Genomic DNA, 20,919 nt, shown 5'->3' with positions numbered 1-20,919 from the left:
AAAGTTTTTTAATACTGTTTATTCTAGATATTAATCCTCTGTTGGAAGAGTAGCTGGGAAGGATTTTTCTCCCATTCAGAGGCTGTCTTGCACTCTGGAATCCCTTGCTATCCAGAAAGTAATTTGATGTCCCATTTGTTGATTCTTGCTATTGTTTTCTGTGCAAGCCTTTGTTTGTGCCTGTTGCTTCAATTGTTTTCCCTGTGTAAACTACATAATTATAATTGTTCTATTGAGTTATTATTAATCTCTTACTGAGCCTAACTTACAAATTATACTGGAAAGAAACAAGGTGCACGGCCTTCATGGAGGTTCTGGGCACTGTGCCCCCGAGTCAGTGCTGACTGCCGCGTGGCTCTCCTCCAGAAGTCCTGGTGGCCTTGTGTTGGGACTAGAAATTTCCTTGCGTGCTTGCTCTTTCCTCTGTTACCAGTAGGTGGTGACTCATTGCCATCAATACTAATGTTTGTAGTTGTTAGAATTTTTAAAAACCTAATTCATTTGAAACCCACATTTCCTCCAAAATCCTAAGTACTGGGGATTAGGTGGGTCTTTGGCTTTTGAAGTTAAATGTGGAAACAAAAGTTTATGATGTGTTTTGAGAAAGAGGTGTAAGTGGAGCTGTGGAAGTTTTAACTGTTTGTGTTCTGCTAGGTCGTTACCCTTAAAACCAATTGCATAATGACCAGGGAATCTTTCTTTCGTGTTCTCCAGTCAGTTGGCATCCATTTGTTTTATTGATCAACCAGGGATGATGAGGAAATATTTAATTTCCTCTTACACCCATTTCCCTCCCCTGACAAGTTCCAAATGTTTTCTCTGAATGTTCCGGCCCACACTGGTTAGTGTGTTGCTTTTTGTTATTTTGGTATAATTGAAATAACTGTCTGCTGGGCTGAGACTCTGCCTGTAAGTCAGTTGGTGGCCTCTTTTGAACAGTTGTCTTCATCTGCTGGCGGTTTCCAGGGCTCCACTCAGAGGAATGCTGGGACCTTTTGACTCTGAATTCCCTCCACAGGAGGCCTCACCACTCTGATTCATTTCATAAGCCAGGGTCTAAAGAAGAGTTGTGGTGGGGGTGGGGGTGGGGCGGCCTGTTGGCCAGAGATGAAAAGTCAGTGATTCTCCATCACTGCTGCCCTCATGCACTGTTTCTTTGGAAACAGCTAAGATGAGCATCGATCGAAAATAGAATCGCAGGACTTGGAGGCAAGAAGTATGCAGTCAGGAACTGCATGGTGCTAGTCTGGGACCTGCACTGATTTAAGGGGCCTAAGGACTTAAGCATTTCAGGGAAGCCCTGGCCATCCCCCATCAAGCTCCTGGGCATTAGAGAATTTCTTTTGTGAGTTTAAGCACTTTTCTTCCAAGAACTTCTAGCAGGACAGTTCTGACAGCCTCTGAAGATAAAGTGCTTTCTTCTCCCTTTAAAACTCAGCACATGCCCAGTGGCAAGCGCTGCCCTGTCAGATCTACTTTTGGAGCCAGCACGTCACTGGTAGAAATGCAGCCAGCAGCCTTGAAAGACACCGGCAGCTTCCCAAGGGCGGGAAGAAAGTAGGCTAAGAAGCGGGGAGTCCACAAGGCAGCAGGGCATAAGTAACAAATGTGTGTGGACTGGTCCAGGGGTTCATTTTTAGGAGCAGAAAAGCAGAGTAGAATGGGGGAAAGACCCAGATAACAGCTTCTAGTCTGAAGCAGGAATTGAGGGGTTGCTGTGTTAGCAAGGCCATGGTGAGCTGGCTTTTCCTTCGTGCTGTGGTTACTGCCCGCAGGACCTCAGACCTGCCTGCTCGCTTGTCACTGTGGGGCCCATCTCCCGGGCAGTTCAGCTCGACCCAGTCCCTGCCCTGCTGCTGCAGAGAGAGGTCCGAACTCCGACCTCTGCAGAGGCCGTACCATCTACTTCCAAACCATCGTCCTCTGTGAAGTTCACTCCAAGCTGCTGCTCACTCCTCCCTAGTCCTCCCTAGTCCCCATCTCTGGCCTCCGGAACCCTGCATGTCTGGCAGTGAGCTCTGTCTGGGACTGCCTTTCCTGCGCTCATCTGCGTCTTGCCCGGCTGTGACTGCCTCGGTAAGTCTGTTTTCTTTAAGACTCCCTTGTTAGACCGCAAGTGAATTCCAGTCAGCGTCTGCCACACTGTGGCCACATCTGCCCTGTCTTGCTTTTCTTGCCAATGTCTTGTGCTCCTGTCATACCAAGCTTTCCTTTCTCCCCAGCTCTGACTGTCCAGCAGAGAGCCTGGCATATTTCTTGGTAGGCAACAGGTATTTCACACATGTTGAAAGGAAATGTTTCATATGGTTCAGAAAACGTGAATGTGAATAACGAGAAAGTCACCTATGGGTACTGTATAACAAAACTGTTCCACTCTGATTTGAGAACAATGTGAAAAATATATCCGAATTTATTGTGTAAGTACAGTATGATACAAAGTTGTGGCAACAGAAAGTAAAAACTAAAATGGATTGATATAAATATGCTAAAGCCTAGCTCATCAATTATTAAAATGACAGAATGCTCCCATTCTATAAAGTCTAGAAAGAAAAAAAAAGGTCTACTGTACACAAAAGGAATACTTTTTAAGAGCTGTGGAGTGGAAAGGGGGAAGGAAAATATGTGATTCCGAGGTGGTTTGGGGAACGTGATCTGGCCGGCCAGCCCATTTTGTCCGAAGGCCTCATCGGGCTATCTTGTAACCATAAATACACATTCTAGTTCTAAGGCAATCTTTCTGTCCCAAAGGGTCTGCACATTTCTTACAATTGAGATCCGCTTTCCTCTGAGGTCTCAGCTCCCGAGCTCAGGTCCCATGAAGAGCTCGGGCTTTTGTTCTGCCTGCAGAACCTGGCGAAGATTGGCATTTATTTACCTGTCTTCTCACCTGATACAATACATTCTCAAGGCTGACCTCAACCCCTAAAACCTTCTAAAGCACAGATGCACTTCATTCTTGCCTATTGACTGTCCTCCCTGCATGGCATGTGGGTTGAGAAACTGGCCTGAAGAAGTGCCTGGTGTTTGCGAGCATCTTCTTAAAGAGGAGGAATGCAGGCTCTCCTTGGAGTTCGGGAGCGGGGGCTTCTTGGTCATGGCTGCATATTGTCTTGAATCCACGTGAGGTAGTTAGTGACCTTAGTATATACACCCGGAACATCCTTCTGCCCGCAGCCGATGCCCCAGCTGATGATGCCAACCAGAGTCATGCGCTTGTCCCTCATGCACACCAAGGGGCCTCCCGAGTCACCCTGCAAAGACACAACAGATTAACTGCTCACACAGCAGAATAAGAGAAAATTGTTCAGGTTACTGTTTGCAGTGTTAAGGTTGTATTCTTCAAAATACATAATTCAGAGAGGGAAGATTTCATCACTGCTCTTGATCCCTAGAGCCTTGATGGTGGCTTTTAGAGACCACGTGCCAAACTGCAACCAAAACCCACCTATTTATCACAAAGTGCCGACACTGCAATTAAACCTAAATACTGAGGTTTTTAGAAAAAACAACTCACACATTAAAATTTTTGTCTTAAAAGGAAAACACAAGAACACCCATGCCATAGGTTCACCGCTAGAGGATTTGATAGTGTCTACCTGAGACATTGGCTCAGGGCTGGGTAGCTCAGTGGCAGAGCACTTCTCTAGCATGTACTAGTGTGCGCAAGACCGGGGTTCCAGCATGGCACTGATAGGATAACTGACTTTCCCACTTGCCAAATGTTATGTTTTGTGTCCAGATGTCTTCCACAAAGCCTCATGCACTCATAGTTCACTTTTCAGAAGTGGCCGGATCTAGAGTGTATGAGGCTGGGATCAAGGGTGTGTGGTTACTAAATCAGTCCAGTGATTGTATTGGCACAGTTCTGGGCAGGATTAAGGGTGCCCCACCCTGGGTGTGAGTGCTATCTGCCCTAAGGGTGGGTAGCCTGGTTAAGATACAAAGGACAGAAAGAGGGTTTCTTGCCTCTTGTTTCTTATTACTTTGCTGTCTTCTGCCTGCCATGGACTGTTTCTCCTCTGCGATGCCCCTCTGCCATGCGAAACTCCCTTGGAGCCAGCCAACTATACTGAAACCTCTACAAACTGTGAGTCAAATAAACCTTTCCTCATCTAACTTTGGGTGTTGGGTATTTTGTCTCAGCAATGGGAAAAAGTAACTAAGACACCAGCTGAGCTCCAGTTTCCTAACTGGAAACACAGATAATACTGTCTACTTCCTGAGGTAGGAAACCCTCCTGGAATTGGGATGATGAATGAAAAGTGCTGAGAACAATGAGTGACAGTAAAACTCTCCGTAACTGTTAGCTGTTTCTGTCATATTGAATCAAAATGATATTTATGGTTTTGTTTTTAACTTTTAACTCTGCACAGTTTGAGGTTTCACTTTGTGTACAACTTCGTTTCAACTGTGACTAGGTGGTATAGTTGAGGTTTCTGAAGAAACCATATACAGAGAGACCGAGAATGTTAAGGAACCAAGGGGAAATCACTGATACCTTACGCCAGCAAAGCCCACGAAGCCTGTGAGGCAGAAGACTCTCTCTCTACCTCACTGCCCCAGCCCTAGAGGAGGGCCTGATACACCTCAGGCACTCAAGTGTTAGCAGCAGGAGCGCCTCAGCCATCCATGCTCATGCCTTAGTGCCAGCAGGGGCGTCTGACCCTGTACCCCAATATATTGTTAATACCCAAATTCTGATAAAGATCCCAACACAGAGAACCTGAATAGTTTGCTTCCTGGGGTGAATATGAGATTTTAAAATTTATTTCTCAGAAGCATCTACATCCTGTTTCCCAGTAAGTTGCCTTTCTCTTAGTCCTACCATGAAGCAGACCCCAGTTCTCTAGAACCTACAGAAGTTACTTTGTTTTGTTTTGTTTTGTTCTGTTTTTGGTACCAGGGATTGAACTCAGGCCCTTGCCCTTGCAAGGCAGGCAGTGGCACCACTGAGCTAAATCCCCAGCCCTACAGAAGTTATTTTTAAGGTATGTTGCTTCACCTATCACTTCAATCGCCTGGCTCACAGGAAATCCTGTCCCAGGTGGAGTTTCCTGTGCTGACACTGGGGAAATTTCCTGCAGTTTATATTTCTTAAATTTGGGCACTTTGATCTTTCTCCAGTTGCTTTACTCTCTGAGGCCTCATCTGGAATTCCCAGGGCCTCAACAGGGTGAAATCATTCTACTTGGGCCTTTCCTTGGTTAAGAGCCCATTGGCTGAGGAACGTTTTATCCCCAGAAGGTGCAGAGCCCGGAAGGTTGCTCATGCTCACCTGGCAAGCATCGTGCAGGTTTGCTTGGTTCCCTCCACTCCGAGTGTCTCCGGCGCACAGCATGTTGTGTGTGATGGTTTTATTAAACAGATGCCGTGACGTGCAGTGGCTGGGCGGGTACAGTCTGACGTGAGCCTCCTTCAGTCGCTCAGAATAGAAGGGAGAGGCTGAAAGAGAGGGGAATGTCTCACAGTTATACGGCAAGTTACTTGGAACATTTTGGAAGGGGAAAACCACAAATTCCAGTAACAGTTAATGTTATCAAAGATTTGCATGTGTTAAGTTAAATTCCCACGTGTTAAGTGACACTACCTGGTATTTTATTGTTTTGACTACAAAACCACCAATTTCACTGGGTTTGCTGCAGGGTTCCACATGGCTGTGCAGCTGACATTGGCCTGGCAGAGGACTGACTCCTGTTTGCCTTATTTAGCAGCCTCCTGGGCTCACTCACTGAAAGCCAGTGTCAGCCTTCAGCCACAGAGGTCGCGGCCAGATGTGCCCAAAGTTTCCTGGGTAGCAGGATCACCAGTTTAATAAAATATTATCTTGTGTGATCCTATCAGCTAGACAAGAGGTTCATTCTGTGTCCACCCTGGCAGTGCAGAAGCAGGCTTGGGGCAGTTTAGAATGCAAAGTCATGGCCAAGTTGGATGTGGCAGTGTGTGCCTGTAACCCTAGGTACTCCGCTAAGACGGGAGGACCATTGGTTAAGGCCAGCCCGAGCAACCTAACCAAACAAGAACACTGCTCTAGTACTATGGTTCGGGTCTTGCGGGTCCCCCAAAACTTGGTGTGGACAGCTTGGCTCCCAGCCTGAGGTGCTTCTGGGAGGTGATGGAGCCTTGACGAGGTGCAGCCTGGTGGTCACCAGAGGTGCCCTTGAGAGGATATGGGGGTCCTGGGACCTACCCCCAACCCCCGAACGCACAAACACACACACACACATGCGCGCGCACACGCGTGCCTTGTAGTTGTGGGGCTTGACCCCTGGGCCTTTGCACAAGTTACATTTCCAGCTCTGTATTTGTTTTTTGTTGTGAGAAGACAGGATCTTGCTAAGTTGCCAAGTTGCCCACATTGGGTTTGAACTCCCAGCGTGCTGGGATGTCAGGGGTGTGCTCCCAGGGGTCTGGCTTCTCTTAGCTTTCTGGTTGGCATGAGGTGAGCAGCCTCTTGTGCTACCTGTTCCCACCATGACGATCCACCTTGCCACAGGCCTGCAGGCCCAGAACTCCAAACCAGCGAGAGCTAGTTCATCTCAGGTATTTGTTACCTTAACAGAAAACGAACCAACATGTCCAAGGGCCCAAAGCTAAGCAAGACACAGATAAGGGATTTGAACTCAGCCCCTCCACACCTCCAGCATCCAAAACGCACACCCTTCATCACTGTACAGAATCTTCTTGGAGTTTAAGCTCTGCAGAACACTTGCACCACTCAGACTTTCCCTTTGCCCCTGCTCACACGGGGTGGAGGCCAGGAGCCTTACCCACATTTACTCGGCACCATCTTTTCCCTCATTTGCTCAACCACCACATGCCCTGTGCCCTGCAGACAGACAGGACCCCGAGGCTCCCCTCCACTCACACGCCTCGTGCTTGCCGTAGCCGGACAGCTCGCACTCTGTCCAGTCAGGCAGTTGCAGGTCGGCGGCCGGGAGGCAGGCAGTGCGGACCGTGGCGCTCTCCTGGGTACAGTGCAGCGAGTCTGACCTCAGGTACAGCAGGGCTGGGAGGGAGAGGAAGGGAGGTAAGCGGATGGAGCGGAGCCCTTCCCAGGAAATGGAGTAAGGGTGAGCACAGTCGTGACAGAAAGTGTGTTCTGGAGTACGAGCTGGGCGGGCACAGGGATGTCTCACCGATGTCATTGTCGTAAGTGTCCTCATCAAAGTCCTTATGGAGGATATATTTTTCAACTTCAAATTTCTGCTCTTCTTCACCAGGGACCTCCCGATATGTTCTGCCCAGGACCACCTTAAGGAGGTGAGGAGAATACCTAACAGAGAAATGGCTTTAGAATGCTATTTGGGCTGTGAAATGCGCTCCTGTGTGCCCAGTCATGAGGCCTTAGAGAGCAGAGAGCCCTGTCGGCCCTTCCTGGCCCCTACCTTTCCAGGAAGCAGTGGGCAGCTGACAGGACCCAGCAGGAACTGATGAGCACTCCCCCACACAGAAACCTGTCTTCCTCCGACTTCTTATTCCCGATGAAGATTGCAGCCTGCCAAGGATGCGAGGCGATGTCCGAGTAGAGTCCGCCTTTAATGCGGAACTGGGGCTCCTGGTATTGGCGCAGGCCACAGGTAGCTGGAGGAGGAGAGGTCTCAGGGAGATCAGATCTGCCCTACTGGGGCAATTTTGTCCACGGGCCACTGCCCTTTCAGTGTTCACGCTATCAGAAATACCTCTCACTTGTCTGGTTCACTGGCACACATGCTAGATAATGCATGCACACTGCCTTTATCCTGCCAGCCCGGCTGTGAAGGAGGCTGAGAAATTGTCACCCAAAATCACAGCAGCACCTGGAGTAGAACCCAGGTCTGTCTGATGCCCAGCCCGGGAATCTTTTTGCTCTGCTTCAGTGTGTTTTTGGCGCATTATCTCCTAGCCAAGAAATAATTAAGTGTTGCGAACTTCCTTCTGAGGAACGTTGCATATTTCTTTTATGTCTGCCAAGCTTTCCCATCCCCAAGATCCAGGAGCGATCTCCCCTCTGCAGAGGAGAAGATGCTTCCTTAGCGGCCCAGCCACCTTGGTGACTGGTTCCCCCAGCTTGCACCACTGTGACCTCCTGGGGAGTTAACCGAGGGTTCATGTGTCCCCTCCCAGTTAGACCTTGCATTCCTTCAGAAACGTCCTGGCTCATCTTTGTGTCACAGGAGCTGAATAATCTATTCTCAGGCAATTTCCAAACGAAAGTTTCACTTTTTGAGAAACTCATCAACTTGAAATTTCTCTGTCTCCACTCCCTTATTGAGGCCCAGCCCCCTTGTGGTAAATGGGTTCTGCCAGAAATACAGAAGTGCAATCGCTAGAGATGGGACAGTCCCAGCTTGGCCTCTTGGAGCCCAGGGACCTGTGCAGGCCACACCTGTCTTCTGAGAGTGCATTTCCCGATCTCCCCGGGGATCAGGATCATGGCAGAATTACCCTCTTCTGTAAGATCTACCCCTCCTCACATCCATCAGCACAGTCCTCCCCAGAGAGACATCCTGAGAGGACCTATGGAGGGAAATCGGTGTGCTCTCTTCCTTCTTCCGGCTCCTCTCCGTTACCCTTGCACCCTTGCCCACCATTGCATGGCCGTGGAACCCTCTCCCCACCAACACCCGGCCCCTAAGTCGGGCATTTCCACAGTCTGAATGGAGCAGTACAGAGACTCAGAGGGCAGCTCAGGGAATAGTGAGACTAGGCAAAGGGAGGTACCCAGGGGCCACTCTTACAGCACTGGGGCAGATCGCAGTATTCCCAGGTTGGCTTGTGGTCCTTTAACACGTGGCACCAGGGCTTGGCATCCCCGTCTGGGTTCCTAGGTGAGAAGGGATTTTAAGGTCTCCAGGCACATTTCCACTCAGGTCACAGGCTGCAGGAGGGTGGGACAAGGCTGGGTGGACCAAGGGCGCACACTCTGAGCTCGGAGGGGGCAATCCTAAGTCAAACTCCAAGCACCGGAAAAGAAACTTCCCTTTGACTTTGCTTTTCTGTCAGAAACATGCTTTCATCTCATAGGCATGTTGGGAAGAGTTAGGAGCTGTTCTGAGAAGAAACTCTCACAACGCATTGCAGTAAGAGGGTCACAGGCCCAGGAGAGACTGTCGGGATGGGACAGGACTTGTGACCGGGGTTAGGGTACAAACACCAGGGTATCTTGCTTTTCAAAACTGAGTATTATTCTAGAAGACAGATAGGTTGGCCTAGATCAGAGGTGGTGAGCCTATGGCACCCGTGCCACAGCCAGCTGTTCATCATTGAAAACTCTAAAGGTTTCACCATCGCTGGACGGAAAAATGTTCACATAACCTTTCACGCGACCTCCAGCATTAAATCCCCTCAAGGGGGGTTGGGGATGTAGCTTAGTGGCACCATGGCTGTCTTGAAAGCTCAAGGTCCTGAGTTCGATTCCCAATACCAAAAAAAAAAAAAAAAATCCTCTCCATCTCACACCCCACTGTTCCCTCTGGCAAGGGCTGGACCCCTCCAACCCTGGGCTACATACCGGCAATAATTGTGTGTGCCCAAGCCCAGAGCCTGGGAGTTGAACCTCCATGCGGTGTAACCCCTGCCCCTCAGGATCACAGAGTCCCACGGGAGGCAGGAGGCACCGGACGTGGTAAAGCTCCGGGTACCGCGGTATGCTGACCCATTTCCAGAGTAGCAGTCCGCATTGCTTCCTGGAACAAAAGAAATCTCCAGCTGAATCAAGACAGTCAAATGAATACGCAGGCAAGCTGGAGTCTGAAATAGAGATCCTGGCTGGGAAAGTGAAGGTGACCACTCCTGCGTGGAGAGGCTGTGGTCTCTCTAATTTCCCTTTCTCTTCAGACCCTTTTGTCTAGAGGTGGCAAGTGAATTTTGCTGTAATGTGGATCTCAAGTGTCTCCCAAAGACCATGTGAAAAGGGCCTGATCTGCAGTTCGTGGCTGCTGGTGTGGAGCCTACTGGGAGGTCTGTAGGTCACAGATTGTGTGTCCTTGAAAGGAGCTGGATACTCTTGTCTTCCTTTTTGTCTTGTTTCCCAGCTGAGAAGTGAACAGTTCTGCTTTACCACTTGTTCCTGCCACGGTGTGCCACCACAGGAGCAGACCAATAGGACTAATCCCAGACTAAACCTCTAAAACTGTGAGCCGCAATACACCTTTGCTCTGTTTCAGAAGTTGACTATCTCAGGGAAGTGTTACGGTGACACAAAGCTGACAAGGACTGCATCTCGGGTACCAGCTTCCATCAGCTGACTTGGCTTCCCAGGTGCCACGTGCAAGACGTTCACCAAGGCACTGTCTGTTCAGGTCGTCACTGGTGCTGGCTTTTGGAGTTGCTTGCAATGTAGGAGTTCCCTGTTTGTACTCAATGGCGGCATGGCCTTTGATAGGAGGTGTTCTGGTAGGTCCTGCTTGCTCAGATTTGGTCTGCCATATCTTTGCTTTGAAGGGCTTGTTGGGCTTGGAAGACAGAGTATGAACCTTAAAATGCCACCTACCTGCCCTATCCTTACCTCTCTGTACAAATGCCTTAATTAGAAATGATCTGTGACTGCAGATTTGACCAAATCATTGGGGATGGGAAGGATGCCTTAGAATTGTCAAGAGTCTTCGTATTCATTCACAGGTATACTGGCATTACCTGGAGACCTGCAGACTGAACCCATCTTATTTTTGTGTGTGACACTTAAAAATCTTTCATGTTAGGGCTGGGGATTTAGCTTAGTGGTTCCACTGCCTGCCTTGTAAGCACAAGGACCCGAGTTTGATCCCTGGTACCAAAAAAAAAGAAAAAAAAAATCTTTCATGATATTGTGATGAATGACATAATCATTTGTGAACACGCCGCTGAATTCATAATGCCTTTTTAAAGTTGGTATGTTTTCATTCTGGGGAATTATTTTACATTAAAAGTTTTGAACTGGGCGTGGTGGTGCACACCTATAAGCCCAGCACTCGGAAGGCTGAGGCAGGAGGATCGCTGTGAGTTCGAGACCAGCCTGGGCTACATAGTGAGTTCCAGGTCAGTCTCAACTGCATAGCGAGACCCTGTCTCAAAAAAAGAAAAAAAAAAAAAGTCTTGAGAGAGTCCTATTAATTCAAAAAAGAATATCTCTTCATTCTCAAAAGGGATGGAAACCAGTGACTCAGCCCCATTCTCTCCTCTAGGTGAGGAGACTGGAGATTAGGGGGCTGAAGAGGTCGGCTCAAGGTCACGCACAAGCCGAAGCCAGCCTGGGTGAAGACCTAAGTCCACTGACCCTGTTCCCTGTGCAACCGTGATGAGCACCTCCCAGCCTACTCCTTCCTCTCCGGGGTCAGCCCTGTCCTCCCGATGCTTCTCCAGTAGCCGCAGGGCAGGAGCGCTGCTGTCACTCACCCTTGGGGCAGGCCGGTGTGCTGCAGAACTCTGAGATGTACTTTCCTGCCTTAAAGACATAGCACCAGGGCATCGAGTCTTGGTCTGGGTTTCTGGAAGATCAGCCGAGAAGGTCAGGGAAGGTTAAGAGTGAAGCTTCCTTCCTTTCAGACCCCAGGCACCCATTGAGGGAAACGGTATGTGTGGGTCTGGTAGTAGATCACTGTATCATGTTCAGCAGAAATATGACTGGGTTGTCTTTATGTGACGTTTAAGTGTGATTTAAGGAAGTGAACATGAGTGCCTCAGTGATTAAGGGTGCACCACAGCCATCCCTGTGTGTCACATGGCTAGGCCACAGTGCCAGGTAAATAGAAGACATTAATTCAGGCATTGCTGGGATGGTGCTTTGCGGCTATGATTAGAATCTGCAGTCAGTCAGTCTTGGTGAGATTATCCCCAGTAACGTGGGTGGACCTCTGAAAGTCAGTCCCCCAGCTTAGACACCCAGGCCTTCACAGCAGACAGTGAGCTGGGCCTGCATGCGATACTCCACAGCTGTCTGAGACTCTCACCTGCTGGTTGGCAACGGTACACACCAGCCTCAAGTGCCAGTCTGTGTGTGCCGCACTGCTTGCTTCTCTAGAGAACCTGACTGAGGTAGGCGCAGGTCTTTTCCCACCAGAGGCCGGGGGACAGCAGCGGGGTGGCCCTCACCTGCAGTAGTTGTGGTTCCCAAGCCCCAGCTTGATGGCACCTGGCCTCCGCGCACTGTAGCGCTTCAGGGCCAGCACGCTGCTGTTCCAGTTGACACACTCGGCCCCGCTCTGCGCTGTGCTCCATGTGCCCCTGTAGGAGATGCCCTGGTCCCTGTAGCATGTGGCTCTGGTGTCTGATGGAGAAAAGGGCGCAGCCCCTCTGTGTGAGGCCCCGGCTTCTCAGAGGGCTTCTGTGGTACCTCAGGCAGCACCTGGGCTCTAACCCTCCCTCCTGCAGCCCTTCCTCGTCCCCGGCTCTGGCCTTGTGCTGCGTTTCCTTTCCAGGCTGATTTGGGGCTCAGGGGCTTAGCACCCACACACCGCCACACTCACCTATTTCGCAGCGTTTCCCCATAAACCCCTGGGGGCACTGGCAGACGAAGTCTGAGAAGTAGAGGGCCTGCCGGCAGATTCCCCCATTGAAACACCTGGGCTCGCTGCAGCCTGTGGGGTGAAGACAAGGAATCCCTGGTCACTTTCTGAGTTGCTGCAAGGACAGCGCGAGCTGCCATTTTCAGAGTGCCCTCTTCACGCCAGCCTACTTTGCTCAGTTCCCAAAATAAACTCAGTGAAGCTCAAACCTCCCGTTACATATACACTGTTATTCCGGTTCACATGAGGAAGCAGACTGGGCAAGGGAAGACCCGTTCTGAGCTCTGGGTCTCCCTGCTGTGCACCGTGACTCTTTCCCTCCTGCCCATAGCAGGCCAGGCCTGGGGTCTCCCTGGGAGCCTGGGCTGGCATGGGCGCATACCCTTGATGGGCACCGAGTGGCACTGTGGCCTGCCACCATTACACCAGCAGAATTCCACCCGGTTGCCTCTGAGCAGGGGCCGCAGCCACGACTCGTGCTGCTGGTAAGTCATCTGAGTCTTCTCATCCCTGCAGGTCACTGCAACACAGACAGGTTGGCCTTGTCAGAATGCGATTTCTTTTTTGGTACTGTGGATCGAACTCGGGTCCTTGCGCTTGCAAGGCAGGCGGTGGAGCCATTGAGCTAAATCCCCGGCCCTCTCTCTTGCTTTCAACATTCAGTCCACTCTTCATGTTGCCAGTTCTGCATCCATGAGCTCCGTTAGCCTGGGCCTAGGACGGCTGTGTCCACATTGAACATGTGCAAGCTCACCCGGCACTCCCTACACAGTACAGCATAGCAATCACTTATATCTGTACGGGCACTAGAGAATTCCCGTTGTACCAGAAGTGTAAAGGTGATCGAAGTGTACGGGAAGATGTGTGTTGGTGCTATGGGAACGCAGGGCTGTGTCACTTCATAGGGGGGATTCAAGAGTCTGGGCGACCAGAGGGCTCAGGGTCCTAAGCTGTGGATACTGAGGGACGGCTGCAGTCTGTTGTGTGTCCCTTAGGGATCCCATTGGAAAGGAATGGATACCTAACATTTTATCACCAAACACCACTTTTATGTTTACTCCAGTGAGCCCTTGTTTTGAAAGCATTACTCAATCAAAATGCATGTATTAAGTGATACTGTAACTTTTCATTTTAATTCATCAGAGTACGCACATGTATAACTGCCTATCGGAGTCATTTACCCACGAGTATTATTACATAGAAATGCAACTTTTGGCCTCCAACAGAGAAGATTGAGCTTTTAGGCTGAGAAAATGTACAGAAAATGTGCTGCTTCCTATAGTATTTTTGATATAATGAAAATAGTTGAAGTACTTCTGCTAATATTTTATCTTTATTTTCAAACTAGAATGCCAATTTTAAAATAAAAACACCACTTTAATGCAAGCAGTGACTCATGCTCCCTGGAGACAATGCCCTTGCTTCGGAAGGCTTGTGAAGGCCTGGCTGCCCTGACAGGAGGCTCTGCTCTCCATCAGCAAAACCAGTATGAGCCAGCATGACTCATTTGTGGAAATTGCACTTGAAAAGTGTTACAGCCAGGCTCGGCAGCACAAGCCTGTAATCGTGGCCTGTGGAAGGCTGAAGCAGGAGGATCACCAAGTTCAAGCGTAGCGTGTGCAACCTAGTGACTTAGACACTGTCTCAAGATTTAAAAAAAAAAGGCCTGGGGATGTGAGTTTGGAAGCCCTGGGTTCAATTCCCAGTACTGCAGAAGGTGGGGAAGAGGGAGGAGGATGATGTCTTCCAGAGCCAACCAAACTGAGGGATGAGGGCTCCAGGTTGCTGGTCTGAGACTTGAAATGGGGCCTAGGGCACTTCAAGTCAAGACGAAGGGGCCATGAGCATTTTTGTCCTTGGAATCTGGGTAGAAGCCGTAAGCCTTAGGAAGGGATTTTTGCCATACTGTGTCTGTGACGTAGCCCAGGCAAGTTATCTCCATTTTACCAGTGGGAAGAGAAGAAAAGAGATACACCAGCCTAACCATGGCTGAATGGGCCCTGCAGTGTGAAGGGCCCAGAGGCCCTGGGCAGTAGCCATTCCAGTTCCAAAACTGGCAGCTTAGGCAAGTTGTGCGGTCTCTTGGGGCTTGTTTTCTCATCAGTGTAACAAGCCTTCTGGACTGCTGCGCACTAGGGTCCCACCAGGTTTGGGACCCGCAGTGGCCTGGCTCCTCCTCTCAGAAGCTGTCTGTCTGCCTGCAGCTGACTGGCATCTCTGCAGACTCCTCTGCAAGATCGCTCTCATGGGGATACAAGCCCTTGGAACATCCGGGGCACCTGGTGTCCTGGCCCCAACCCCTGCCCTGGCCTCCCATCTCTACCCCCTTCACCATGGCTTCCTCTTACCTCTGTAGGACCTGGCACCTCTCCTGAATCGGGTGTGAGTCTTCTGCCAAGAGACCAGGGAAGAGGGAGGTCAGCATAGGCCGCAAGAAGGCCTCCCATGCCCAGGGGCAGTGGCCATTTCCTGCCTCACCTCTAACCCTTCCTCTCCTCCTATCCTAGCACTGCCCAGGAAACATTTTCTAAGACAGTAGCCACTAATCCCAGGGGCCCAAGGAGGGGTTGAAATGTGGCTAGTGTGACCAACTGAATTTAAATTTTGTTTCATTTTAGTTAATTTAGATTTAAATGGCTGCCTGTGATTACCGGCTGCCACCGCGGACAGTGCCACCGTGGCCAGCCCGGGCCGTCCCCTCTCTACAAGCTTGTGCGAAGGCCTTGCTCCTTTCCTCACACGAGGTATCCCATTGCCCAGCGTTATGGGCAGCTCGCTGGCTCACATGCCTCAAGGTGCGTGAGGCGCCTTTTATAAGTGCTTGATAGGTCCATGCAACACATTATTTTAAAAAAACTCCAAAGGAAGCAGAGGCAGGGGAGTGGGAGTCAGAACTGTTGCTCAGTCAGAGTAAACATCCAGGTTCCGCCGCTGGGACTTGAAACCCAACTATCCTGTCCAGCGGGGAGCATGTCCACACTGGTTCTGGGCTATGCAGGCCTCTGTCTGTTCCTTCGCATCTCTGCTCTTGGACACCTCGCCACCACTGGTGCTTGAAGGACACACTGGGGCAGCCTCACCTCAGGGTACACGAGGGGAGGGACAGGCACCTGGCTGGGCAGGGTGGAGACGGCCCCACAAAGCAGCAGCACACACAGGAGCTCTCGCCTCATTGTCCTCGTGTCCTCAGTGTCCTTCAGCTCTGTGAGAAGAGGACAAAAGAGCATGGGCACGGGGAGAGGAGGGCGAAGAGCACAGCGGAGGTCGAGACTGACACTCTTCACGGCCGGACGCTCCAGGGGCCTGACAGGTGATCGTAGAACCTGCACGTGTACTTCTATCGTAATAAAACACACAGCATAAACGTATCACCTTAGTCATGTCGGAGTGTGCAGTGCAGTGGCATGAAGGACCCTCACATTGTCACGCAGCTGTCACCACCAGCCATCCCTGGGACGTGACTATCCTGAGCCAGGTCTCTGCAGCCCCGGCAACCACCTTCTCCTACTAGTCTCTCCGGCTCTGGCAGCTTACATGTGTAACCCAAGTGGGTGCCTGTAGTGTCTGTGCTTTGGACCTGGTTACTTCGCTGAGCACGGAGCCCCGAGGAGTCCCCATGTCGAAGTGGGGTGGCGGAAAGGTGTCTGCTGTCGAGGCAGGCCTTGCCTTGCTTGTCCACTCTGCTGACGGGTGCTTTGGCTGCTGGATGATCGTCTGCCCAGGATTTCTGTGGGCTGAGGGGCAAGACTATCCCTGGCACTTTTTTGGCATCCCAGGGACCCAGGCCTGGTTTCCTGGAAGAGAATTCCTGCTCTGGGGTTGGCTACATGCAGCCAGACATCCTCTGACTTTTCAGAGGACGCTCAGGGACTTCACAGCGGGCACAGCCAACACCGGCTGCACTCTCAGCCTGCTCGCAGCGCCCAGTCCCACAAAGGACCACTCCCTCCAGACCAGCCCCCTCCCACCGACCTGTCAGAATGCATCCTCTGAATAGACTGTGACTGAGCCAGCAAAATGCAGATTTGCCCAAATAGAAGCAGCATCTGGTTTTTGGTCAGACTCAGCTCTTCCTGGGCCCCACATTCCCAGGTTCCAGCCACCTTTCCCTCAGTGGCTGAAAGCAGGTTAGTTGGTCGGGAGTTGGGCTGTGGTCTGCAGGCTTCTCCCTCGCATCCTTTCTTCCCCCACTCGGTCACAACAGCCGCTCCCACCCTTCCCCCAGCCCGGGCCCAGGCCATCTGCCGCTGTCTGTCTACGAAGAGCACTCCCTTCCGAAGTGGCCCCTGGGCTCTTACAAGGCCAGAAGTGCCCAGGGCCAGGACGCAACTGCAACGGTGGGTGAGGTGGGAGGCAGAGGGAGAGGTGGCCCCGGGCCAGCAGTGGTCGGGCCACACCCATGATTCACCTGGCCAGGGGGCAGAGGGCACTCCGGGGCCGCCTTTCCCTGCCCACCTGGCGCTCAGCTGTGCCACCAGCTCCCCAGTCTCAGGCAGCCCCCTAGGAAAGGAAGTGGCCAGTGGAGGCCATCTAGAACGGGAGCCTAGATGGTGGAATCTTCTGATCACAGCAAGTTTTCCAGATCTTCTCTGCCTCAGCTTTCCTTAAATTTCTCCTTTTCCAAAATTCTGCTTAAATTCCCCTTTGTAATTTTACTCCTTACTTATAACCTTTTAAGACAGGTCTTAAGCTTCCTCACCCTTTTCTCCCTCATGGTTCTCTGTTTTCAGCCAGTCCTAGGTCAGCCTGGGGCAGACAGGGCTCTGCTTATCCGGACCTTTGGAAGGAAGTCTGGATTCACTCATTACAGAAATGAGTAAATGAGCATCAGTGGACAGGGAGCCCCTCTTTTCCAAGGCCGATCAAACCACCCAGCCCTTCTAGTCAGCCCATTCACTACCCCACGGGGCCCTGCAAGTCTTTTCTCTGGACGCCCAGTTACTGCTTCACCGAGAGCTCCAGGTCCGCCTACGTGCAGCACGACTGCAGGTGCTGGCAGCTGAGGAGCACAGTCTTGCCACACTCGAGGGGCTGCCTGCCCTACCCTACCTGAGGGACTGGCTCTTCCTCGGCAATGAGGGCCGGCAAGAGAGGCTGCTGCGCAGATTCACAGACGCGCGCGTTCGGCCCCGCCGCAGAGCCGACAGAACTCGGCTTGGTCCCCTCGTAGGTCCCCTCCATGCTCCGCTGACAGAACTCGGCTTGGTCCCCTCGTAGGTCCCCTCCATGCTCGGGAGGGTTGGAGACTGGCACTTCCCTCCCTCAGCCTCTGACCTTCTGGGCCTGCAGCCCAGCAGCCCGGGCTCCTACGCTACACAGCTGGAGGGCGCACCGCAGAAGTGAGTCATCCTGCCCCAGAAAAACAGGGTCTGAAGACAAGGGAGCGCGTAGGGGGAAAGTGTGTCTTTGTTTGGTCTTTGCTGGTGGCGTGGGCGTGGAGCAAAGCCCTAGACCAAGAACAAAGTGAACAGCGGAACAGGGACTGAAGTGGAGTCACAGCCTCAGAGGGGCCAGGCTGCAGGTGGGTGGCATTGAGGGTTAAGTGTGAAAAGCCCTTCTAGGCTCAGTTCATAAACACGAAGACTCACAACTTTTTCCTCCTGTTCTCTTCCTTTTGCTACACTTAGTTTTCCTAGTGTTATTAAGGAAAAGAAAAGCAAGAAAGAGGAAGGAAGGAGGGAAAGAGGGAGGAAGGGAGGGAGCGGAGAGGCCAGCCGGGGGAGGACTGGCCCTCGTGCTGGAGCCCCTGAGTCCAACAGGAAAAGGGAGGCGTACCATAAGGCCTTCGGTCTCCAAGTCCCCAAAGCTCAGCCCTGGCTGGCCCACCCTAGCACACAAAGTTGATTTTTATAGCTTTGTAAGAGGCACTGTCTCTGGTGAGTAAAGTTCAGCAGACTCAGGGCTTGGCAAATTGACAGATTTCATAAATCTAAAGAAAAAAAACACAAAGCACATGGCCTGGCAGATAAAGCACAGCCTAGATTCCACGGGTGTGTGAGCAGGCACCTTGCAGTCCCCTCCCTGCACAGCCACACTCAGCCAGCCTTGTGTGTTTGTCTCACGGGACAACTCTAACCTTCCTGCTGAGGAGCTATGTACAGTCCCGTCAGAGACAGCAACAGGGCTGTCTGCTGGGTCCTCTGAATAACCTCGCAAAATGACCACTGTGGAGTAAGGAGAAAGAGCTGTGTGGTGAGACACGGGTGATTTTGCTGCCAGCAGCACTCCTGTGAGAGGTGCGGCTCTGGGGAACTGAGGACATCACTCCCCGAAACAGGGTACTCAATGCTGCAGGGTGACGGGCGGGGGCCACCGCTGGGCACCGGGCAGTTCATTAAGATGCTGCAGGGGCCTCGGCCTCCCTCTCCGTCTCCCTAGAACTCTGCTCTCAAGAAGGCAGCTGATAATCTCACACATCCAAGGTGAAGTGGGAAGCATCCATATATGGAAACAGTACAAAGGCAGGGGCCGAGGATGGCGGGGCAGGACCGCTGTTGGAGCGAGTGACACTGTGCGTGCTTTCGGATGGTGACAGTCCCGAAGGGTACAGCTACTCTTGCCCACATGTCCCCCCCATCTGTTTTTTGGTATTGGGGATGGAACCCACGGCCTTTGCACTCAGCTGCATCCACAGCCCTTTTTTAATTTTTTATTTTGAGACAGGGTCTCCTGAAGTTGCTCAGGATGGGCTTGATGTGATGCTCCCGATTTTCAGTAAAGGAACTGTACGAATGCAGTCATCTGCCAATCCATCTTATGATGCCAGGCACACACAAGCCTGTATTCTGGCCAGAAGGAGAGCAGAAACACGAGCAAGCTGAGAGAGGGTGGAAATGGCCGGGGAAGGGCCACAGGGAACCGAGACTGCTGTCAAGTTGTGCATCGTGTGTAAGACTCACTGCACTTGTCTGTGGTAAAGAAGAGCCTTAGGTTACAACTGCCCGGCAGGACCTTTATGGAAGTCTGAGTAAGACAGGGTCCATCTCTGTGCCCAGTTGCCTGGGAAACAGCACACAGTCCCCTCCACTCCCAGCTACTGCAGCCAGATGGAAGCAACAAGCTTGAAAACAATGGATAGAACCAGCAAGAATAAAAACATCTCTGGAACAGGACAAGGTGAGGCAGACCCAGGCCTGGTGGTGTACACCTGTAGTCTCAGCACTCTGGGAGGCTGAGGCAGGAGGGTTGCAGGTTCAAGCTGAGCCTGGGCTATTTAGGGACATAGCAAGATCCTTCTTAAAATGGGGGGGAGAGACAGAGGAGGGGAGGGGAGAGGAGAGGGGGAAAGAGGAAGGAAGGAAGGGCCGGTGAGGCGGGGTCTGAGTGAGTGTGGCCGTGGAAAGGCTGCAAGTGTGCCCCGTAGCTCACTTTTGTCAGAGCAGCGTGTGCCCTGCAGCTGGCTCCACATGGGCAGATCCTGCCCTCTTGGAATCCCAACCGCCATCATCTCAAGGACTCTTAATCCTTCGCAAAGTGTTCCTCCCTCGCCCAACTCCTCATCTTCTCTCCAACAGGACCCTTCACAAGGGGCAGAGAGGAGCAGGTTGGTTTCTTGATCTAATTTGACCAAGTCCAGTGAGCTGAGTAGAACAGAACCCCGCACCCCCATGGCTCCCACCGTACGGGATTCTTCCCAAAGCATCTGCGAAACACGGGCACAACCTGCTGCTGTAAGTGAGATGAAATCAGCCTTCCGACTACCCACCCCTAGTGTGTGTTGTCCTCTTCTCCAAGGTCCACTTCTGCGGGGGACAAAGTAACAAAGAGTTGGTTGTGGGGTGACTAGGAAAGAGTCTCTCCTGCCTCCTGCCAGGATAAAGACAAAAGAAGCCCTTTCTCAATAAACTGAAGAAAAACAAGGTTCAACTTGCAAACGCCAACTCAACTAAAGCGATGAAGCGCGTACTCCAAGGCTGGCTCTAAACAAACCTGAGTCCAGCGTTACTCTCCAGGGAAATCCTGCTGAGCAGATGCCCGCGGCTCATTTCCGTTCCACTTCCTGGAACGGCCATCACCACAGGGCAAGGCAAGTTGCAATCAAGAGACAGTTCTCCAGGCCTCTCACACCCTTGAATCAGGAAGTAATGACTAGACGCTTTCATGACAGCATTACAGGGATTTACTGCATTTTACCGGCCCAGTGGGAAAGTAACGTGTCCTGTATGAGACATGGGCCTGGGTCAGTGCCACTCACTTCAGGTTTTGGAGCCCCCACTGCTGGCCTGGCACTGAATCATACCGCCCTTTAGAGCCTTATCGCTCAGGTGTTGTTCCCTGGTTTGTGCAGATGCCAGACCCGAGCTTCGCCAAAGTGAACTCCCTGGAGGACATAGCATGGGGCCTCAAACCCAGGATTCTGAGTTCTTCGAGTCAAAATCCAACTCTCTTTCTATTTCTTACTGTCCCTGAAACACTATCCACTGTCTTGTGACTTTTTGTTTGTTTTTTTTTTTTTTTT

General features: G+C 51.4%; 1 protein-coding gene across 13 annotated transcripts in view; it reads right to left on the bottom strand.

The window, feature by feature from the left end:
• Positions 1 to 2,403: 2,403 nt before the first annotated feature.
• Plat (plasminogen activator, tissue type) overlaps positions 2,404 to 20,919 on the bottom strand; it is a 23,356-nt gene continuing 4,840 nt past the window's right edge. For 2 of the 13 annotated variants that reach the window (XM_010617103.3, XM_010617101.3), the window contains exons 2-14: positions 15,542 to 15,663; positions 14,810 to 14,852; positions 12,844 to 12,981; positions 12,423 to 12,533; positions 12,049 to 12,223; positions 11,353 to 11,444; positions 9,491 to 9,665; positions 8,718 to 8,803; positions 7,386 to 7,581; positions 7,137 to 7,273; positions 6,866 to 7,006; positions 5,276 to 5,442; positions 2,404 to 3,251 (exon numbers count right to left, since the gene is read on the bottom strand). In XM_010617103.3, the coding sequence (XP_010615405.1) occupies positions 3,093 to 3,251; positions 5,276 to 5,442; positions 6,866 to 7,006; positions 7,137 to 7,273; positions 7,386 to 7,581; positions 8,718 to 8,803; positions 9,491 to 9,665; positions 11,353 to 11,444; positions 12,049 to 12,223; positions 12,423 to 12,533; positions 12,844 to 12,981; positions 14,810 to 14,852; positions 15,542 to 15,663 (1,742 nt within the window). In that variant the 3' untranslated portion in view covers positions 2,404 to 3,092. Of the gene's footprint in view, positions 3,252 to 5,275; positions 5,443 to 6,865; positions 7,007 to 7,136; positions 7,274 to 7,385; positions 7,582 to 8,717; positions 8,804 to 9,490; positions 9,666 to 11,352; positions 11,445 to 12,048; positions 12,224 to 12,422; positions 12,534 to 12,843; positions 12,982 to 14,809; positions 14,853 to 15,541; positions 15,664 to 17,510; positions 18,116 to 20,166; positions 20,268 to 20,919 lie in introns of those variants that run through there. The other 11 variants (XM_010617106.3, XM_010617108.3, XM_010617109.3 and 8 more) reach the window with 11 other exon arrangements.

The sequence above is a fragment of the Fukomys damarensis genome, unplaced genomic scaffold (genome assembly GCF_012274545.1).
Source record: "Fukomys damarensis isolate Sample0158 unplaced genomic scaffold, DMR_v1.0_HiC HiC_scaffold_18, whole genome shotgun sequence".
NCBI classification, from domain to species: domain Eukaryota; kingdom Metazoa; phylum Chordata; class Mammalia; order Rodentia; family Bathyergidae; genus Fukomys; species Fukomys damarensis.
This window is presented reverse-complemented; position numbering and strand designations above follow the sequence as displayed.